We start from the raw sequence: 22,836 nt of genomic DNA, 5'->3' as shown, positions 1-22,836 counted from the left end.
TGGAGCAGCAACAGGATTCCCAGGCAACAAAGATGTAAATATCATGTACAATAGTTTTGTTTGCTAGGTTTGGTTGCTTGGAGACTTTGAATTCTTGGAATTTAATGTTTTATTTTTGAAATGAACAGCTTGCAAGGACTACTGGAATACAGTGAATTGACTGTCAAAATTCATGAAACCTTGAGAGAGGCAAACGAATAATCCCAAAGGATGGCACACATTATGTTTGTTTTCTAGAAATACCAGTTCAACATTTTCATTCCATACACTGCTGTTCATACAACCACTGCAAAAAGAGGTTAAATGTGCTTCAGGCAAGACATTTCAGTACCGTACGCTCCGAAAGAAGGGCACTTCAGAGAACTCAAGCTTAAGGTTCCCTTTAAGTCACTCTTACCTAAGGCCAAGTCAATACAACCAGAAAATTCAAACAGTTCCCAAAACGAGATACATAGAAATACAGCAACAGCAGAAGAACCTATGCAAGGTTCTTCAAACACCACCAACATCCATACACCTGCTGCATCACATAACCTGTTCCAGGAATCATCCAGACATTTTTCCTGGCTTTGGAATTGCAATCTGGAGAGGCAGAGAGGGACAGGAGAGCAACTGTTCTACCTGTGACCTCTGCAGGGCTAGAGCCCAGGCTGCCTTCCTGTGGCAGACTCCAGCATGCCTTTCATTGCACTAAGTTCTTTATGTTAAGGCCAGCTTTAAAGAAAGTGTGGCTTCAGAGAAACATGGATCTAACAAAACAGCCCAGCTACGCCAACAATTTGACGTTGGAAAAGTCAACTGCAAAGTATGAACTATCTGCAAAGCACATACCATTCTGCAGCTTGTTCTTATCATTACCTCTAGAATTTATGCTTGCCCTGAAGATACATTTTTGTATAAAATATGAAATCTGAATGCACAGGGTACTTACAGTATTTGGTTATGCAAAAAAAATACCCCACAAAACCAAACCAAAACATATAGCCATTTCAGAGAGAAGTAACACTGTCAGATAGAAGCTGGTTCCAGAACCTGAATGATGCATGCTGCATTTTGCAGTGGAAGGGCAGTCCTCAGCAAACCTGTCAGCACAGTGCTCACCTCAGTCACAACTCTTCTTCCTCTTTCCAAACGATCTCCTAGTTAGAATTTTTTTTAAACTATAATCTTTTACCTTATTCTACAATTACATTAACACCAAACTAAAGATACAGTTTGGCCCTGTATTTTGGTAAGAAAAATGATTTACAGTGAGTAATATTCCCATAATCATTACTGAAAGAAGAATCCACAAGGTGTTTTTCAAAGCTCCATTTCATTTTCTGGTTTAGCAGTGCTCAAACTATGTGAACTTTATGAATGTTTTGGAATAATTTTGAATCTTTGAATGTTTTCACTGCAAGTCTGAAAAGACCAATTAATTTGAGAAGTCCCATGTTTTCTTTCCCAGATCTCTCTTAGTTATTATATTCCAGCAGACACTTCACAACAGTTTATATTTGCACACAAACTGTGCAACATTATCCAGTACAACCAATGTATAGTTTTTACACTTTTCTCTTAACAGTGAGGCTCCATCTGTCATCTGTTCCCAGTAAAAGACTGCATGATCTGCTATCTCCACAGTATCTGCCAAATAGGACAAGCAAATTGTAAGGAACTGGGATTTCCAGCACTGGAAGTTGTCAATGACTGACTCCACAAAGGACATTCTGGTGACAGCAAGAATGAGCAAGAAAATAAGAGAGTTCACTATAAATCTGCGTGAAAAGACTGAGGAAATCTTGAATTTGAAAGTGTTGCTTTCCTGAGGCAAGGAAAGTTTGTCCACATCGACAAGTTTTATTCCATTCCATTGGCTGGTATCAAAGCTCTTCATTGTGGGACTGATGTCCACAGTGGAACAAGGTAAAGGGGTTTCTTTGAGCACCTTGATTTTTTCCCTGAACTCCTGCATCTGTTGCAGAAATATAATGGGTTCAGACACATCTTTGAAGGCCTCTGCAATGTTAAAAGCCATCCGCTGCTCTTGCAGAATCGTGTTCAGTTTATTGATTTCTGGATCATAGGCCTGCATCACTGCAAGCTTCATGGTCTCAAAGTCAGACAGAATCTCATTTCGCTTCTGCTCCAGTGTGTGCTGCAGCTTCTCAAAGAACTCCTTCACTTTGTCAGAATCTTTCGTCAGCATCTGCAGAGCTTTCCTCTTGCTGGTCTCTAAGGTATCCAGCCTTGAGAGGGCATCTCCACAACGCCAAGTTTCAAATCCCTGAAACAAGGTTTCAAAAGCCCGCTTCTCCTGGGAATAAGCTTCTTCGATGGAACAGAAAACATGCTTTGTGTGATCACCACGGGTGGCACAAACCCCACAGATCAACTGCATGTCTGTCCTGCAAAATATGTTAAGGGGTTGCCCACTGTGCACTTTGCACACAGGCATTTTTGGAGTTACTTTGATTTTGTTGTACTTCTCCACAATACCTTTCAGGGAATAGTTGACCTGCAAGCTGTTGATTCCAATGACAGGAGTCTCCTTCCTGCACGTGGGGCACTTGAAAGGGGATGGCCTCCAAAGCACATTCCGCACATTTCCCTCAAGAATTCCTTCCAGACACTTTCTGCAGAAATTGTGTGAACAGGGCAGGACACGAGGATCATCAAACAGGCTACAGCAAATGGGACAGGTCAGATCTTCCTCTAGGAGCTCCATCATGTCCTAGGAAAGAAAAAATGATGGTAACAGAACTTACAAAACTTATTTCTCCCTCAAGGAGACCATACAAAAACCAATGTCCATCTGAGACATGTCTCAGTGAGAGAATGATGCATTTTTTCTTCCAGTATCCTTAAGACAGAGCCTCAGCTGGGGTTTTGCAGCCAGTCCCCCTTAGCTGTGGTACCTGGCCAGTACATGGCAGGCACAAGAATAGTGCAATGCTCAGGCAGAATGATTTTTTTGGACTCTCAACTAGAAATGCTAGAAAAGAATGCTTGCCAATCCCAGCAAGGATTCTTAAAGAAAATAACTCATGTACTCATAATAACAGTGCAAGACTTACATCTTTCCTTGCTGATGCAATACACAGAAATGGAATTTGCAAAGAAGATACATAGCCAACACACTCTGCTAAGATTTGATGACTTTCTACTTGCTCTAATCATCCAAAGCTTCAGTTTCAACCACACTCTGGTACTGTAGACAATACTAAAAATGACTGAAAAAGCCCAGCTGCAGTATTTCTGCTGCTACAGAATACTTGATGTGTCTTTCTGTTCTACTTTCAAGGCCAAAGGAGAGTCACCACTCACTTTAAGAATTAGCTTTTATCTTGCTCTTGCAGTATTTTTAAATAACCAACTGAATGTGTTACTATTGAGCCATTCAGCACAAAGTTAAAATATTTCAAATAACAGCCACCCATAATCCTTGATAATTCATCATGATACAGAACTGTTAAACATTTTTACTCATCTACAATCTCTATTTCCAATGCCATTCTCACTGCATTCACACCTCAGTAATTTCTTTCTGTGGACAGAACCTATAGGAAGAATATTTATCCCTTCCTACTGGAAAGTCTCAGTGAAGGGACCCAGCGCACTACCCTCCCCCTGCCTCTAACTAAAGCCAAGTTCTCAGATGCAGACACCCTGTAACTTAGAGCATGCTCTAAGAAAACAAATAGCTAATAAAGACCAAAGTAGGTGACAGTCTGTATCATCTAAAGCTCCCAAACACTTTGTTTTGAGCTATAATTAGAAAGGTACTTCCCTTGTATAAATTCCTTCCGTATTATACAACATATATTCATATATATGTAATAAAATTAATTTTATAAATTGAAAGATGTCACAGAAAAGTGCATCAAAGTACTGTTGTGACATCAAGGCATGTGAATGGGCTCTTAAGTTTTGATGTAATTTCTAAGGTTTCTGTCCCCTCAAAGAAATATGAAGTGGAAAACAGCCAAGAAGAGAACTGCAAGGGAAGATCCACGCTGCACAGGACAAGAACAGCAATAAAAACAATACCTCTGACCCAAGGAAAGCAAAGTTCACTATCAGGAAGAAAAGCCAGATCACTCCTGACTTTCTGTCACAAAAGGACCAATAGTCCCAGTAAGACTTCACAGTAAAAGCTATTCTCGGCAAGTGTAAGCAAACCTCCCATGCTTTTAAAGTGAGGAGGAAGGGTTGTCACAGCCTGAAAATTCAGCAGAAATTCTCAGTGGGCTGAACAAAGACAGCAGTCCAGCGTCAGGAACTCTTATCCTTTATTATATAGCTGCTTTAACTCTGATAGCTATCCCACTATTTAGTTGTAGAAATGTTGGCTAACAAGCTGTTGACTTTTACAATGAACTTTACCAAGCTCCCGACTCTCCCAGCAAACTTCAGCACAGAGCAAAGGGTAAAATCTGATTGCCACACTTGCTGGGATAAACCAAGAGGAGAGAGTAAAGACAGAAAATAGAGAAAGTGAAGGAAAAAGACCACCAGCCCTCAGATCCCGCACTGGTCCTGCCACTCTGCACAGTACAGATCTGGTATCAACAAAAGCCTGAGACCAATCCTCTCCCTTTTACAGCTTCCCTAGGGCACATCCCCTCATTTTTTGCGCCATTTGCTGCTGCTGGCACATGCACAGTGAACCCTTAGAGCCCTTCAGGAAATGAGTGGGGGGGGGCTGAGGGCCTGCAGTGGTCCGGGTGCCTCCTTCAGTGAGGTGCCCAGGACATGACCCTTCTCTTGCTGCAGGCACACTAAATGTGATCCTCCAGGCTGATTAACAAGCCCAGCAAAGAAAGGGAAGCTGGCTCACAACAGCGCTTCCCTGTCTCAGCGGGACCCTCCCTCCCAATCCCAACTTTCCTGCATGACAGTCAAAATGCTTGAGACAACCATGCTTATGTGCTTATGCCCCTCCACATATTTTCTGTGCTTGCTGGAAAAAAGAGACTTTGGAAAAGTTGCCAGCTTTTTTACTCAGAACTAAAGTCAGGAGACAGAAGAAGCCACCACTACAACTGGGGGAAAAGTCCCAGAGAAAAGGTCTAATAACTCTAACTAATGGGTTTCCTGTAAGCCCACAGATCCCATTCACAAACTCCATTTTCTGTGAGGAGAATGTAGTTTTGAAGCACCTCGCATGCTCTCAAATCAACATTTCTCTTCCATCTTTTTCCTAGTGGTAAAAATAATGGGATGACAGGAAGATGATAATTTCATCCCTCCACTCTTGAGTCTTCCTTTTTGTGAGCAGCTCTCTCTTTCCAACTTGTACTCATACCTTTTAGCCACAGTAGCAGCACAAAGATCAGTTCTGCTCATGTGTAAAGAGGATAATAACTACAAAACTAAAATTATGGTTTTCCATCTCTTAGTAAATGGAAATGCACCGGGCAGAAAATATTTGCTCTGGTCCATCTCATTTACCAGGGAAAATTTTATTTCCCAGTTGGGGAGCTGGAAAAGCAGCTTTGCATTCCTAACAGCACGAACTGCAAAGCAATGCAGAAAATGCTCACTATAACATTTTCCATCAAAATTGCAGGACAAACACCAAAGATTTTCACACTCCTAAAAATACAAAAAACATACACAAAAAGGCTTCATGATCCAACTAATATTGTCCTGTTACATTTGAACCCTACTTACCAAATTACATAATTATGCTTTATAAATATAACTGAATTTCAAAACCTTTATACAACATCATTAAAAACACTGCATTTAAAAAAAATAAATGGGCAGGTCTACAAAGTCCCCCCTCTTCCCCCTCTTACAACACCAGAAAACGCTAAACCAAAAATACTGAAGGACCTGTACGATTAGTTGGACAGATTAACTTCTGTCTTCTTTAATTTCAGATAGTAAATTGTCTGTAGATTGAAACATCCCTTAGCAACCTGGTATTTGTGTGATGAACCACATCTACAGTTCAACTTTTTCACTGGGAATTTCTCTGTGTAACCTCTGACCCAGGATTGGGTGGCCCTGGAATTCCCCACTTGTAGCACATGGACCAAAAGCATCTCTGGGTACAAACCCAACAGATGTCACCCATCAGAAATAGCAACTTGCACAGTTTTATCATTAGGAAGAAGAATGACAAACAACATCAAACCATAAAAGCAAAAACAACCACAGTAGCTTTTTCCCACACTCCAGACAAAAATTCATTTAGCATGCTTCTCAGCACAGAAGTTGGGTTTATCAGCCAGCAGCATGCTGAAAGCAAAACCAGAATTTCACCAGGCTTCAAAAAAACCAAAAAGATAACCTCTGAATTACAAGTTTCCTGCAACGGCATTTAACTGTTCTAAATGAGACGTGACCAAGTCAAGCTACATTTCTACAAGCAGTTGAGCTAGTCTGGAGAGGTCACATCTCCCTTCCTTGGCAGGAACCCTAGTCTGTGTCAGGACCCCCTATAAGCAATTTCACCAGCCTTGTCCAGACTTGTGTGTTGAATCAGCCCTAAAAAGAGTCCTACACAGAGGAGAAGAGAGATGGAAGATCCTCGTTCCAGCAGCTATGATCTGAACCCTGTTCACTGAGAGAAACCACAATCTAAGAGGGTCACTATATACATTTTATTGTGGAACAACTGACCTCTATGAGCAGTAGGTAACATAGGATCATAGAATATTAAGGAGTTGAGAAGGACTTTGAAGATTATCTAGTCCCAACCGCCCCTGCCATGGCCAGGGACACCAACCACTAGACCAGGTTGCCCAAAGCCTTATCTAACCCGGCCTTGAACACTGCCAGGACTGGGGCATCCAAAATATCCCTGTTCCAGTGTCACTGCTCCCACAGTAAAAAATTTCTTCCCAATATCTAAATAAAATTTTCTCTCAGTTTGTACACATCACTCTTTGTTCTGTCCCTATAGTTCCTGATGAAGTGCCCCTCTCTGGCTTCCCTGTAGACCCCTTCCAGCTACTGGAAGGTTGCTAACCAGACGGCCAAAAAGACATGGGTAAATTGCCCATGCTTTAAACCTGGTATTTCACGGCCAAAAGTTTTTCCAGGAGCACCAGGCAGATCCAACACGTCCAGACTCTCGAAAGGCAGGAAGGCCTGGAGAAATAAGCGGTCTGTGCTCAGTGCACACACAGCCCCATGAACACCGTTTCACCCCCAGGGCTGGGCGGTCTGCCGAGCGCACGGGCTGCCCCAGCGCTGGTCCCTGCGCTCGCCCCCACTGTCCCTTGACCTGGCAGAGGTTCCCCGGCTGCTCCTGGTTGCACCCCCCGTCTGCAGTTCCTGCAGGGAATCGCCCCTAAACGACGCTGCAGCCAGCCGCCGGCCCTGGCCTCCGCGGGGTGCCAGCGCTCCGCCCGGCGCCGCGGCCCGGGGCAGGGAGGCCGGGCAGGTCCGCGAGGCGCCGCGGGGCTCGGGGACGGCGGCTGCCGCGGAGCCGGCGGTAGGCGCCGCAGCGGCGTCCCCGGCCCGGGCGCTGCCGCCGCCTCTCACAAAGCCGCGGCCTGCGCTCGCCCGGCCGCGCCCGCCCGTCCTGCCGCCCCCGGGCCCCGCTACTCACCATGGCAGGCCGGGGCCCGGCGGGCTGCGGAGCGGCCGCCTCGGTCACCCGCACGCTCGCCACGCTCCCGCCCGCCCGCCGCCCGCCTTCCGGGCCCGCCGGGACGATCGGCCGGGCCCGCCGGAACGATCGGCCGGGCCCGCCGGGACGATCGGCCGGCCGCCGCTGCCCCGCCGTCCCACCCACCTTGGCCCGCGGCCGCCGATCCAGCCCCAGGGCCGGAGCTGCTGCGGCTCGTCCGTTCCTCCGCTGCCCTGTGAGCGGCCGGGAAGCCTCCGGAGCTGCCGGGAAAGAGGGCCGGCGGTGGAGGCTGCTCGCCTAAGGCGGCGGCCGAGATATATACGGGTTTCTGTTGTTTGTTAACTCTGTTAAATTACACTTGAGCCTGCAGCTCACAGGCGCACGTTGCACAGCCTAGGGAGGGGCGCTGCTGGGTGACAATCCTGTGGGGATCTGTCGCCTTCCGAAAGCACTTATTAAAAAAGAACATAATTTGAGACAGCCAGCCTTATGTGCTTCATGAAAGGATAACGACTCATTTGCTTGAGCACACTGGTTATGCCGTTTCCAGCTGGTGAATCTCTTGGAGAGTTAACGTGCCCATAAAACCAGTGCAGGTCTTCCACAAAACACTGACTAGTCCCTGGGAAATGCAGCAGAAGAGATTCCATATCCATTTAAAAGAACATTCTGGTTATAGGATTATGAAACTGAGTCTGGAAGTGCTGAGATGTCAGAGGACCTTTGTGTTCCATATCTCTTTTGCAGTTCTGTTAGTTCTCAGTCAACAGAACAGGTTTCACATCAAAGTCAAACTGAACTTATTTTCAAGTTAGACTTTGTGAAATACTACATGAAAAGCTGTTCCCAAATGTACATACTCTGCCTCCTGCATCCCTCCCCTCCCCTACTGCGCAGTCACTGCAGTCCTGTCACTCATCAGCACAGGGGAGACTCTTCACCTCCAGGACTACCCACACAAGGAACATCACAAATCAGACCGTATTTCTATCAAATGAAGCTCCCTCGAACATCTGACTTATTTCTTCTTATTATTTAGGAACCTGGATCTTAAAAGCCATTCAATAACATGCCAAGGTTATGCTTCCCCAATTCACTGCAGTTACTCCTCACCTTCTCTCCTTGCTGCCCCACCCAAGCTAGCCTGCCTGCTCAGCTGAACTCAATGGGAACCAATTTGATCAAGGACAAGCATTTTTGAAAATTCCTTTCCAAGTGCCTACACACTGAGGCATTTCTTCCACTGTCCACTGGAGAACAGCCCCAGCAGGCAGAGTTGCTGCACAAAAGCAATCAAGACCTTCAGATGTATTTCAACATCCTGCTTGTTTCTTCTTGATTGTCGAGCATCTTGATTCCTGCTTATTAAAAACAAGTAATTCCAGGTAGTTTCCCTCAGTCACCTAAACTACTTTCAAATTATGTCCCAATGCTTGTGCAGTTACATTTGCTGAGTACTCCTTGTCTACACTTTCCCAACAGCCACTTTTATATCAAGAATTTCTGGGTCCTATTAATCTTCTCTGTAATTTTATGGTTAGAGATTAACAACAACATGGCATTTTAGATTTCTCACTTGTTATTTCCATCTATTTCTCATATAAAATTTTAATATATTTTTAGAGTATGTTTTATTCTCTGTTAATTCTTTGGGCTGGTCCAACTCTGTCTCCTTATAAATGAAGAAGGAGCTGAATGGGTGGAAGAGTGGTTCCCTGCCCACCCAGAACAATGGCTCTTCATTAGGTCCACCTGAAAATGTTCTTGTCCCTCCTTGCCTTTGATTTCTTCTATCAAAGAGGAAAGCTTAACTTCTAGGCAAACACGCAGCAGGATTTCTGTGATTGGTGCACAGAAACACTGCCTAGCCAGCACCCTACTTAAGTGTTCCACAGCTGTCCTGAGCATAATCAAATAGAATTTGGGCACTCTTCTACTTCTTACCTGAGTCGCACACAACCATTTTGCACACATTCAAGTCCATCTTTCTATACTTTTTAACTCTGCTTCAATAGCAGCACTTTCAGTAGCAGTTTGTTTATGAGCTTGCATTCTTGCATCGAAGAGCACAGTGTCTTCCCAAGGCAGCAACAAAAGCCAGTTGTGGAAGCTTCAGAGAAAAGCTCTCTCTGGCTGATGGAAAAGAACATTTGTAGATCTGTGGAGATAAACAAAGCCAAGGGAAATCTAGGCTCAAAGGAGAGGCCCAGCTTGAAAGGAGGTGTTAGAATAAATGCCACTTAGTTATGGGAGAGTTGAAAAGTTGAAAATACAGGGGTAGAAATTTGGAAGGAATTATATGATTGTGGTAATTTCCAGATTTTCAATTCTTATTTTTTGTAAGACAAAGGGTATTCATTTACTGTCATCTTCAAACTACAGAGAGAACCCAGATCATGGCTCTTCTAATAAGCACTGTGCAAGGAGATTTCTGAGACTGAAGCTCTGAGTTGTGGTTCAGTCAGCGACCTCAGAGCTGACAGCTACTATTCCCCTTGCCTGTCCCAGCTCTGCCAGCGTCTGCAGATGCTCTGCTGAGCTGATTCCACCCACTCAGTAAGCAGAATGCTATTCCCTTTTCTTTGTTGAGGTGAGTTTTGTGCTGATTCAATAAGTTAAATCAGTCCAATGCAAGATTAGACAATCACCAGGTCTAATGTCAGAAGAGCGAGGAAAAAAGGAACAAGATTTTTCTCATACACTTGAAGCAAGCCATTAATGTGACTCAAATTATAACAGGTAACTCTACCCTGACAGGCAGATTCTCGGGGGGTTAAGCCAAGACAAGAGTGTACTACTGGCAAAAGTCATCATTCCATCCTTTCCCCTTTCCTTAGTCATGCCTTCCTGATGCCTGCTCTCTGCTGGCTACAACACTGATGCAGCCATATGTTAAGCCAGATCGACTTGCCAACAGAGCTGAAAGCTAATCCAGTTTACAAAAAAAAGAAAAAAAGTTTCCAGCAGGATCAATTTTGGCAGCCAGCCGATCCTACAGCCGAACAAACACCAGTGCCAGGATAAGCCAGTGAGAGGGCCTGTTTCAGTGGCAGCCTGCACACACGTCAGCATAAACCAGAAGTGCCCCCACAAGCCATAATTTCACAAATGCTTCCAGCCAGCTATTGCCAGCACTGCTGCCAAAAGTAACACAGCCTTGCCCTCGGCCACACCAGCTGCTCATTCCAGGCTCCAGGCACCCGCTGTGCTTTGCTGGAGAAGAACTGATTGATAAATATAGTTGGAGTTAAAAGCAGCATTTTTTTTTCCTCCCAAATTTGTATTCCACATCAGTAAAGCACCTTTGAACCAAAGACCTGTTGGATTGTAATTGTCTCCTGGAGTGAAGCTCCAGGGAAAAGAGGTGAGTTGAGGGCATTTTACAGTCTTATCCTTGGCTGCAAACCTGCCTTCCCACTAAGGCTAAGGCTTCACATCCCGTTAGAGAGGTGTCAGAGCACACACAGAATATACTCCAGCTTCAGGACTCCAGCTTGAAGGACTCTGCTTTATTCAGCTGTGCTGGGGTGAGCATACTCTCAATCTGAGGTGGATAATGTAGTTGCTATGGGGACCTAAATATGGACATAAATCTGCAAGAGCTTAGAGCAGCTTGATAAAAAGATACCGTAAGATAACACAAGCAAATTATTCAAAACAGCTCCATGTATCAAACACCTTACTGATGTATGAATGTTTCACAACTATATTGTATCTGACTACATTTCTTTTCAACAGATACATCTGGACTATATTAAACATTCCAAACAAGGGATCAGAGAAAGCAGTTTCTTGTTATTCTTCCATAAAAGCAACTTTTAATATGGATTGTAGAAATACCAGGCATTAAAAATCCATGAAGGATCATCAGCAACTGAAATGATCAACTGCTGTTTTGAGGTCTGAATTTCAGAGACTGCCTTGATATCTGCAGGGTCTCTGGTGGCTATTTTAGCAGTACTGAAAAGTTCTGTAGTTTTGCATACAGAACTATGACCGACAGGGTTAACTAATATTCAGCACTTTGCCAGATTTTTTCTGCAGAGGGACGTGGGGGGGGAATCGATGATGAATTCAGTCAGCTCCTTAGCGAAATCCTATTTATTTACAAAGAATGTACAGCCACGTCCCCTTTCCTTGCACGCAGAGGAAGCAAATGGGAGGGAGAACTGTGCAGCAGTCCAAGTTTGCTGCTCCAGCCAGGATGCTTGCCCAGAAGAAGCTGTCCCTTGGCTTTTTCTCAGGGCCATACACCACTGCTTCTCCCACTGTCTGCTGGCTCTTGTGTGGTGTTTCCGGTCCCGGACATGCACACAGGCAAACACAGCTGCAACCAATCTGTGCTCTTGCTGCTGCACTCACAAGCAGTCCCTAGAAAAGTGTCCCTGACTTTCCCCAAATTAGTGCTTGCTCATACAAATTAACTCAGCATTTGGCCATGCACCCCTGTGCCTTCACCCCTGCCTGCATGGGCAGCAGTTTCTCATTTTTAGCTATCTTATGCCATAAAAGAACTTAATTGCTCCTTCCTGAACAAAGCACGGACAGCATCCCTGTCAGTTTTAATGAGGTTTGGGATTGCCTATAGATCAAAGCTTTGCTACAGTGGGTTTTGTTTGTATTGCACAATGAGGAAAGGAGAAGTGACCTCCAAAGCAAAGAGAACAACAAGGAAGAAAATTAATTTCCATATGTAATTTCTTCTATGATTTGGCAAGTGTCAGATTAACTGTGTAAAACAGAGGACTTCCTACATAATGTTAATCTTCACAAGAACTACATTATGGTGAAGATTTCAAAAGTACAAGCACAACCTGTTTTTCATCTGAGACCTTGTCTCTATCATCTTCCAAACCACAGGCCTGACCCTGGGAGTGGAAGACCTGCTTTCAATAAACAAACCTTGATTTTCCAGTTCTGCACCATCATTTACTTCTGTGCAAGTTGCATGGAGACATTACAAAACCCATTCCAACATACATAATAAATACTTTTTTACATTGGTTTTCACAGGTGTAAATGCCTCCACGAAGCATGCAGGAGCAGAGAAGCAAGTCCAATTGGTTTTTACTTGCAGAACAAAGAGGAATTATTTCTCTGTGAATGGATTAGTCATGTATTACACTGTTGTAATGTGTGCTGCCACAATGGGAGAGAGCTGCTCTCTCCTGCAAATTTGGCATATCAGAGAACCTTTCTGAAACATACTTGTCTGAAGCCAGTAGATGTACTTTGAAGGGCTAATGAGAAATAGTTGTATTCTGTGAATGAAGCTCTAAGGCAGAGAATGAAACAAGTCAATGACCATCATTTTCCTTCAGCAGGTCCTCCAAATAAGTCTGCATTTGTGAAATGGATGGGAGTGGTTGTGTTCTACTAGCATGGTTCCCAGACAAAATGTCTCTGGTGCTACTGTTCAAGGAAATAAAGTTAAAACGCTGCAATCAGCAAACATGTCTAGGCATGCCGAGCATAATTTTGCATCCAGTGTGGGAGGGTCCAAAATACTTGGCCTCCCCACGTGAAATAAATGAACATTCAAGTAAGGCAGAAGCTGAATTAACCCTTGATTACCAAGCACAATTATACTTCTAAATATTGAAGGCAAGATCTTAATTTCTTTGGGGCAGTTCTTTGTGCACTGTTAAGTTTTTGGTCTTCACACACTCTATAAACAGGCTGACGAGCACATTTAGGAATACAGTGCTATCCTGTTGCAATTGTTCACCTCATCAAGAAAGGCATACAAGTAAACCACATTTCTTACCAGCTGACTTTTGCCTTACTTCCACCACACCAGCGTATATTCTGCTTGACTGTGTTCGACGCCAGACCTTCACTCAGGGCGCACAGACACCTCTGCCGCCATTCCTGCTCCTCGCCACACAAACCCACGTGCCACCAGCCGCTGCAGGGTGCTCAGCAGCTGGGCTCTGCATCTGCAGGGAGACAGGATGGGCGCAAGGATGAGCCGTTCCCGAGGCTTCCCGCCCGCCATGCACACGGGCGCTGCAAACAGCGTGCTCCAAAGCGGCGTGGGCAGCTTGGCCAAGCTGCGGCGAGTGCTTTGCTGCACGAGGGCTGCGGTCTGCTGGCCTGTAAAACCAGCCTCTCCAGTTCAGAGAGTAGTGCAGCAGGAAACTGGCAGCGAGGCACAGCCAGACAGTGCTCCCCAAAGTTCATCCCCTGAGTCCAACAGATTTGGCAATGCTGACTTCATGCGGTGAGATGTGTTTGTACTCCCAGTGCTCATTCTGGAGAAGAAAAGACATAGTGGGGCAGAGAAAAACATGGGACAGGGAGTCATTTAGGGCTTAAATCTCTAAGTTTTTAAATTTTATTTTATTTTTAAAACTATATTAATATTTATCTTTTAGCATTTACTCTAACAAACCCACAATAAAATCCCACAGTGACTTAAATGAGACTAAATTTGTGAACAACAAGCTATGCCAATAAGAATCCTGATGCCCTCCATATGAAATAAATAAACATCAGTTTCCACCTAATATTTACTTCTTGGAAGTTCAAGACTAATCCCATTTGGCATATTTTAAGGAAGTGAGCTCTTGACCCCAAATGTTTATGGGCTGTAACAGTAAATTCAATAAAAAAAAAAGGAAGCGCATTTTAAAGCTTCTCTTAAAATCAGATTGGTTTTAGGCACAGTTTTGAGAAAGACAGCACTTTACCTCATGTTTCAAATAAAAGGGGGTAAGTGTGACTGATACAGCCCATCCAGACCCGTAAGAGATTTGTGGCTATGAAAGTTTATTTTAACAAGGATTTCTGAATATCTTTATTAACCCCCTGCCCTCACAAGACAGGTAACATAGTATCACATGGGTTACATTACTTACATCATACTTCATACTGTAATAAAATGTTAAGGGAGTCTTCTAGGTGAAATGCCATGAAATAATACACCAACTGAAATAATGAGAAACAACAATTTCATCCCCAACTGATTTGGAGATAAACAGGCCTTCAGATGCAAGTAATTAAATTACCTGCTGTAAGCAAAACATTCTATATCAGCAGCCCATGGCACATTTATTTGATATTTTTCTGTAGATTAACAAAATGTGAAGTGGGAACAGGTAGGCTTCTCTAGTCATGTTATCAATATTTACTGTGTTTGTTGGAGTCCAGTTTGTGGGTCCTGCTCTGGATGCTGTGTGTGCTGTAGGAATGCAGAAATAGACTTAGAAATGCTCGCATAACCCAGAGACCACAAGTCAAGTTACAGTTTCTTTATTAGGCGGTATTCTACCTCTGTGAAAGGGACACAAAGCTGGCCCCAAACTGTGCTTTACAAAGCAAAATGGTAAGTGCAATGACAGCCCACTGTAGCAGCCTTTGCAGGTGAATTTAAGTGAGTAAACTAGGAGAGGTTTGAGCACACGCAGAAGTACTCCGGAGCAAAGCGTGCTTCTTCAAACACCTGGGGCTAATCTCAGAGACACGAGTCAGAGGTCTGGAAAAGAAAGAGTGCACCTGCAGGCCCGCTTGTGGGAGCCTTTCATTTCAGTGAGCCACGTCGGAGTTTTCCAATAATTAAAAACAAGAAAGGTGGAGGGGGGTGGGGGGCGGAAATAAAATAAATAAACGGGGTTCTTGCTATTTGGCGCCAGGAATAACTGAGCAGTAAATTTCCATGAAGGAGTCCCTTCTCACGTGTGAGGTCCGTTGATGCCACACCTACCACCTGCCCATCATAATCAGTGTCCTCTTTTTTAATATATACATATATACATATATAATATATACATATATACATGAATTATCCTTTATATGCCTGTACATACGTACAATACGTCCTTTAGGTGGCTGCGCCGGGCGCCTCACGCCACGGCGACAACCGCGGAAAAAGAGCAGTGGGGGCTGCACTCGTTGTCCGCTAGATGTCAATTTCCAGAGGAAGGCCGGGCGCTGACGTTGGTCTATTTTTCATTTCGCTCCGGCCCGCGCCCGCCGCCCGCCGTGCCGCCATGGCGGGGCGGGCCCGCGCGGCGGCCGTTGCGCCTGCGCGGTGCGGGGGGAGCGGCCGGCCATGGCCGCCTCCGTGTTCTGCTGCTTCTCCTGGTGCCGGGATGGCGGCGCCGGGCACATCCCGCTCAAGGAGATGCCGGCCGTGCACCTGGACACGCAGCGCATGGGTGAGCGGGGCAGGGGCGCTGCCGCCGGCGGGCGGCTCCCCGGCGGGCAGGGCCGCAGCCCCGGAGCGCGGTAACCGCTGGGAAAGTCAGTTCGGGGCTACTTCAGCAGGAATTGGCAGCTTTTCGGGAAAAAAAGAAATAAGCGCGCTTGGTTTAAAAGTGGTTTAAAGCAGCGAGTGTTCAGCTGAAGCCGATGGGCGCAGTGGGTGTGAGGTGCCGGGGCGGAGGTGGGGTGGGCGCGGGCGGCTCGGGGCCGCGGGGCTGCGCTCAGAGCCGCAGGATCCGGGAGGCTGGAAAAGGCTCCTGAGGGCAGCGAGTCCCACCCGTGCCACCACGTCAGCCAGGCCAGGGCACTTAATACCCCGTCCAGCCTTTCCTTAAACACCTCCGGGGACGGCGGCTCCCCCTCCAGTTACGGCAGTGGAGGTGAAGAAGGAGCCGGGCCGCGCAGAGTCCTGTCCGTGCTGCTCCTTTGAGGATCCCTTAGCATGAGCTGTCCGCACAGCCGTGCGGGCTGTGGGAGGAGAGGAGGGACCTGGGCCAGCAGCAGCGGAGCAGGGGAGAGCTGGGGAGGAATAGGTATGGTCCAGTGCTTGAGCACAATTGTTAGCCACAGCCTCCCATGTGCTTGGCCATGACAACAGTGCCTAAAGATGAAGTCCAATGGAGAAGGAAAACTGAGCAGAGGATTTCTTTTCTCTCTGTATTGGCAGGCGCATTTCTAATAGTAGGGTTATTTCAGAGACTAACTAAACACCTTGTAATTCCATCAAATCATTTTTACCCGGTATGCTTTTCCAGAATGCTTTTTCTCCAGTGTTAGAGAACAGAGTACAGGGCTTTGGTCTCACAGTGAACCCTTTCTTATTAAATTGTATGTTATGCTTCTGATGTGGCTAAGTAAAAGCTGTAATCAGCATGGTGCTGTAAAGCCTGAGAGGTGAAAATTAGATCAGGTTATAGATTTTAAATAAATAAGCCCTACTGGAAAGATGAACTAGCTTGTAAACAACCTTCTTCTCTTGCTTCAAAGCATGGCCTGTCGTCATATTTCTCACAGACAAATGAAACTTTTACTTGGGGCGGAAGTAGCAAAAACTGGTCTCAATGTTTAGGGCTTTTGAGGGCTCCTCTCAGATTTCTAAAAATGTTTTGAAGTTCTCTGGGGTTTTTTTTTCTTGCAGGAACAGATGTTGTCATTGTTAAAAACGGCAGAAGAATATGTGGCACGGGAGGCTGCTTAGCCAATGCACCTTTGCATCAGAACAAGAGTTACTTCGAGTTTAAAATCCAGTCCACAGGTTAGTCAGCAAAAAATATACAACTTTAAACTTGGGAGGTATGTTACATTACCTGCTGGTGGCAGTATCTCAAGTGCTCAGCACATGCATCTTTCTAATAGCATCCTTGAACTTGTGAACATTAGAGAGATTTATAAATTACTGTGTGAAAGGAAATTTCTTTTTTTTTTTTTAATTCTGACTCTAAAATATTAAAAATAATACTAAGTGTATTACTAAAGGAGTGCAAATGCTAACCCCCTCATTGTTTTGTATGCTGTTATAGGCATGTTTTTCAGGCATATTTTAGAAATTATTTTTGCTCAATAAATGCTTATGTCCACATAAAACACTGTAGCTATGGAGTATTTTTTAAGGAGTGCGGTTTATCCAGTGGTATTTGTATCTGTCTACCCTCATTTGCTCTTGGCAGGCACTGTTTGCCCAAGCAGGGGTAACACTCCTTGTGCTACCCTTTGCTCTTCAGATGTAGTGTGTAGCACTTACTCTGACACTGCCTTATTCTGAGGAGCCTTTCAGCACCTTGTTCCTTTATTTGCTCTTACAAATATGGTCAGCTTCACTACTACAGAGAGCACTCCTGTATTCTGGCATGAAAAATCAGCCTGTATTTTTCAAAGCTGCTAGCAGACACTCTGAAAATGAAGCTGTGCTTTCCCTAAGTATGTGTGTGGGGAGGGAAGAAGAAGGGAAGTGTTAGTCCAGAGTCAGGCCTTATGGACCAGCTCATGCTTGATGCTGAAACTTTCTGGGTAAGATTCGTTTGCCTTCAGGTGAATTAGAGTACAGGCAGCATGAACACAGATCTGCCCACAACACCTTGCAGTCCAGCTAGCTGGTTAATTTGAACCTACATGTAAGCCCATATCCATCTTAACTTGGCAATTTTACTATCCTTTATTTCGGGAAGAATGCATTGCAGCTGTTGTTCATACATGGTCATTATTCACGCAGATAGTGTACCCATGTTCTTACACTTGAGAAACATGGGAAATAAACACTCCTGGTCCCTGTGTGCCTTTTTTCCTGTATTCCTGTGCCTCGAGGTGGGAAAATTGTGGAAGACTTAAAGTAAATCTTAGATTTCCAGAAGTATCCCTGCACAATCAATTAGAGGTTATCTATGAGGTCACCCTGACTATTGTAATGTTTGTTGAAGTCGAATCACACTCTTACCTTTTAATTCTTGGTGTTAGAATAAATTATTCTACAGTTTCATCTTTTGAAAATAAGTTTCTTACATATTTGCCTTATTTTAGTCTTCTCTGGACTAAAAAGTCCCAGTTTGTTGGGGTTTCTTTCATTATCGCCTTGTAGACAAAATTTTTACACTTTTAATTGGTTTTGTTGTTTCTTCTACAGTATCTTTAGTCAGCCTAATTTATCTTGAGGTAAAGTGCTTAAAATGGATGCTCTGCTTCAGCTGCAGCAGCAGTAGATTACCTCATCAGTTTTATGCATGCCACACATCCAGAAGTTTTCCCCATCAGTAGAGCACTCACACTCAGCAAGTGGTCTGTGAACTGGTACCAAGCCACCACTGTATTTGTGCCACTTACTGTTCCTACTTACCTGCTCTTCTTTATCATTTAGTAATAACAGATACACTTTCTTTATTTCTACCCAGTTAGTCAGGATCACGTTAAACTTGAGAGGCCTCTCAAGAGCTTGCAGTCCTGTCAGGCTGGGATTTGCAGCACATTTAATCAACACATCGTCATGTTATTCAAGTAACTGATAGTAATACAGAACAGTATCTGACCTTGTGCATTCAATGCAAAACCTCAAACCCCACTTGAGTCATCGTTTTTTATTTGACAGGGTGCTACTGATGAGTAATCGTGGAATAGTTTTCTAACCACTTGTGCCTTCATATTGCTGTAACTGTCTAGACCATGTTTTCATCATTTGACTATTTCAGTGTTGTATGAGTTTCAAAAATATTGCCAGATTAAGGTCTGTAATATTAACACTCCTTTTTTTCCATAAGACTTATCTAAATAGTTGAAAAAGGAAAATTTGTTGTTTACAGATCCATCCTAGTTGGATTTATTTTTTGTATCCACCTACAGCCTCAGAGTTTGTTTTCAATATTTTTCTGGGGATAAAAGTTGAGCGGTTATAATTCTCTTTCTCAGATATCCTTCTTTTTCAAGATAGATGCTGTTTGTCTTCAGTCTCCTGTGTCTCCTTGTGCTGAGTCTGGTCAGGATTAAGTTAATTATCTTCATAGCAGCTGCTGTGTTTGTGTGTTTTAGATTTGTGACCAAAGCAATACTGATAACAAAACAATGCTGATAACACATCAATATTTTAGTGATTGCTGAGCAGGACTTGCACAGCATCAAAATCTCCTCTTTTTCTTAGTCTACCCCTCCAGTGAATACGATTAGGGTTGCATAAGGACTTGCAAGGGGACATAACCAGGTGGATGACCCAAAATAGCCAAAGAGATACTCCAAACCACATATCACCTGTCTTGTTCAGGAATAAATGGGAAAGGAGGGGATTTAGGGAGATTAGCCATTTTTTACTTGGGAATTGCCTGGGCATCAGTCTACCCATGGAAGGTGGTGAGTGATTGTCATTGTATCACTTTGTCTCGTCTCTTTCACTTCTGCTTTACTAACTAAACAATTTTTATCTTTAGCCACAAGACTTCGTGGTTTTATTCTTCCTTTCCTCTTCCTCCATTCCATGAGGGCATGGGTGGGCTGGGGAAAGAGAATAACTGGCTGGATGGTGCTTAGCTAGCTAACCTACAATAGTTCTGGTATTTCCAGGAGATATGTACTGGTAGTACCATCATGGCATTAGTTAAGAAACAAATTCTTTATGCTGTCGTGCTTCAGTCAGTCTTCAAAATAACATGTTTTTTTTCTTACTGTGTTAATATCACATTTTAGGGATTTGGGGTATAGGAGTTGCAACCCAGAAAGCAAACTTGAATCAAATTCCACTTGGTCGAGATGTCCACAGCCTGGTAGTGAGAAATGATGGGGCTCTCTACTATAACAATGAGGAGAAAAATAGGCTACCGGCAAACAACCTTCCTCAGGAGGGTGATGTGGTGGTGAGTTTCTTAAGGCTTTCTTACTTCCTCACCTGTTCTCAAATGCCTCTTACTTACAGCTCTGTTTAAAGACAAATTTAAGTCAAATTGTTAAGTTTGCTTCTCCCATTTTGGAAAGTGGTGGGATATAGATTCATGTTGTCTTTGAATGAATCAGCAGCCTGGATATGTGTGGACTTCATTCTTGGTATTGATAAGTTCCTAATGAGAGATGGACTTGACCAGAGTTTGAGAAATAGTTTCTGGTGCTCTATTGCAGTATCTATCTGACCGATAATTCCCATCACAAGGATCTTACATTGTTTGAGATGGGACCTGCCTGAACAAATAATATGCTGGAATGCATTATGTGTCTATGCACCATGCCCAGTTGAACTCAAGAACCCTTAGCTAACTGGTTAATGATTAGAAGGACAGAGGGGAGCAGAGATGGGTCCTGGGTGATAAATGAATTGTATTTTTAGCTAAACTTTTGTAGTTTTTGGGGATATTGAGTGAGGAGGGGGGTAATGTTCACTGGAAAAATGACTGAGGGAAAAATTTTAATTTTTTGTACCTTACTATTTCAGGTTTTTCAAAATACCCTTAAGTGATTTTGTTCAAAGTGTTACTTTTTTAGTACTGTCATTTTCTCCATGCCCTCTTATGTATTTTCAAAAATATCTTAGAGCAATGCAATGAAATTGAGACAATTTATCACCCCTACTTTTTTATGCTGGTTAACTTGCCTTTCTGTAGCCATGGTTAGAAATACCATCTTTAGAAGCCACAAACAAGTAAGGGTGACATCTCCACCCTTAACCCTCAGATACAATACTGTTCTTTTAATCCCCTTCTGAAATTGTTTTTTGAAGGGTTGCAGACTCTTTCAGGCTTTGGCGAACTAGTGTGGTCTGAACAGCTTCAACTAATCACAAAAAACGTAATTGATGTGTTACTGCTAACTTCCCCATTTCCATAAGTATCGAGTTAATTTGTTCTGTCATGAAACAAATTTTTGAAGTCCTGCATGAGCGCACAAATTGCCACACTCAGGCATACCAAAGCAGTGAGGAAAGACCTTTTGCTAACAGATTAGTCAATTACTATCTTGTTAGTGTTTGCTTTCTGCTCTGTGGTCAGCATATTTATAGCATTGTGTGTGAAACCACGGACTGTTGCTGCCAGCAGAGTAAATGAACCAAGAGAGGTTTCCATATGGAGGTATGGAAGGATGAACTTGGTTCCTAGCATCATTATTTATTAAAGTTATTTCCGTGAGAAGATACAAACAAGAAGATTGCAAACCACCTCATACTCAAAATTGTCGAACATCTTGTGTTTTCTTTAATGTGGTAAAGTTTGGAAATTTGTTCTGTAAACTCAGTAAGATGCAAAGTGTATTGTGCAGTACTGTGCTGCATCCCAGTTGGAACAGGCATTAAGGAATACTGAATATTTGAAAATACAGATGTTACTGGTCATTTATTAACTTTTAGTCCTTGTCAGGAATCTGTCATGTAAGATTTTCTAGGATGCTGTGGTTTGCATAATGGTGTTAAAATCTGCCTGTGGCTAAGGAAGCTAAGTAGCCTTATGTGTATAAACTTGTTGATGGTTTTTTTTTTTTGTTAATTTTCTGTACTTTGTAGGGCATTACATATGACCATGTAGAATTAAATGTATATTTAAATGGCAAGAACATGCATTGTCCAGCTTCAGGAATCAGGGGGACTGTCTATCCAGTGGTCTATGGTAAGTCAAATATTTTCAAACTGTTTCACATTATGGAAAATATTTTCATTCCAGTTCTGTTTTGTGATCTGTGTATTCTTCTTGCTTAAATGGAACACACATGAATCATCTATTCTTGGCAGCTACAACAATTAATTACATGAAAATGTAAACATAGGAAATTACAAAATGATATTTTCACCTAATTTTTAATGCCACTTAATAGGAAAAAAAGCACTGCTTACTGACTGCTTGCAGTGTCCACACCCAGCAAGCTGGGGAATTGCTGCACTCAGTCTAAAAGTTGCCAGGTAAAAAAAAATGAAGCAGATGGCAGACTTGTGGGTTAATCTGATTTATCTATGAAGCTTGATATTTGTGCCTTCTAATTTCACATACTTCACAAATGCCATCAGTGTTCCATAGCAATAGAATTGTTGTTTGTGTTTTCTTGAGCTTCCTGTGCAGTTTCTGTCCTTTGCCACTTGTCCTATTGCTGAGCACCACCAAGCAATGCCTGGATCCACCCTCTTGGCACCCTCCCTTCAGATATTGATATTCATAGATATTGGGGAGGGCCCTTCTCAGTCGTCTCTTACTGAGACTGAACAGACCCAGCTCCCTCAGCCTTTTCTCATAGGAGAGATGCTCCAGTCCCTTCGTATCTTTGTCACCATCCTCTGGACCTGCTCCAGGAGCTCCATCTTCAGTTTTTCTGAACCTCATCTAAGTAGTAGCCAAAATAATTTTGATCATAAGGATAACCCTTAGCTACATGATGGGGATATTTTTTAATTCATGGTGGGCTCCTCATGAACTGTTGTCATGTTCCCGTTTATATCTTGATACATTCCGATTGATACGGAATTTTATGAGCAGGAAGAAAACACAGCAGATGTGTTGTAGATTATTTGAAGTGTATAAATGCAGGTGGTGAATCACTTGCTTGCAAGCCCTGGGGGTGGAATCGTTTCCATGGCCAAGTTGTGATGTGTCCTTGAGCCACGTGATGGCGCCGCT

General features: G+C 43.6%; 2 protein-coding genes across 5 annotated transcripts in view; one reads left to right on the top strand and one right to left on the bottom strand.

The window, feature by feature from the left end:
- The window catches only part of SPRYD7 (SPRY domain containing 7), a 121,739-nt gene that overhangs the window by 94,547 nt on the left and 4,356 nt on the right, over window positions 1-22,836 (top strand). Inside the window, exons 1-4 of one of the 2 annotated variants that reach the window (XM_021526584.3) lie at window positions 15,582-15,729; window positions 16,914-17,030; window positions 19,937-20,103; window positions 21,735-21,837. In XM_021526584.3, the coding sequence (XP_021382259.1) occupies window positions 15,624-15,729; window positions 16,914-17,030; window positions 19,937-20,103; window positions 21,735-21,837 (493 nt within the window). In that variant the 5' untranslated portion in view covers window positions 15,582-15,623. Of the gene's footprint in view, window positions 1-15,581; window positions 15,730-16,913; window positions 17,031-19,936; window positions 20,104-21,734; window positions 21,838-22,836 lie in introns of those variants that run through there. The other variant, XM_077781412.1, reaches the window with a different exon arrangement.
- On the bottom strand, window positions 92-15,566 carry TRIM13 (tripartite motif containing 13). 3 transcript variants are annotated; one of them, XM_021526581.3, is made up of 3 exons: window positions 15,383-15,566; window positions 13,338-13,824; window positions 92-2,716 (listed from the first exon to the last, which is right to left on the bottom strand). In XM_021526581.3, exon 3 carries the CDS (start codon window positions 2,711-2,713, stop codon window positions 1,484-1,486), a length of 1,230 nt encoding a protein of 409 aa, XP_021382256.1. In that variant the 5' UTR covers window positions 2,714-2,716; window positions 13,338-13,824; window positions 15,383-15,566; the 3' UTR covers window positions 92-1,483. The 3 variants fall into 3 exon arrangements, with proteins under 3 accessions (XP_021382256.1, XP_021382257.1, XP_021382255.1); XM_021526582.3 differs by lacking the exons at window positions 13,338-13,824; window positions 15,383-15,566 and adding an exon at window positions 7,736-8,075; XM_021526580.3 differs by lacking the exons at window positions 13,338-13,824; window positions 15,383-15,566 and adding an exon at window positions 7,550-7,615.

The sequence above is a fragment of the Lonchura striata genome, chromosome 2 (assembly GCF_046129695.1).
Source record: "Lonchura striata isolate bLonStr1 chromosome 2, bLonStr1.mat, whole genome shotgun sequence".
NCBI lineage: Eukaryota > Metazoa > Chordata > Aves > Passeriformes > Estrildidae > Lonchura > Lonchura striata.
This window is presented reverse-complemented; position numbering and strand designations above follow the sequence as displayed.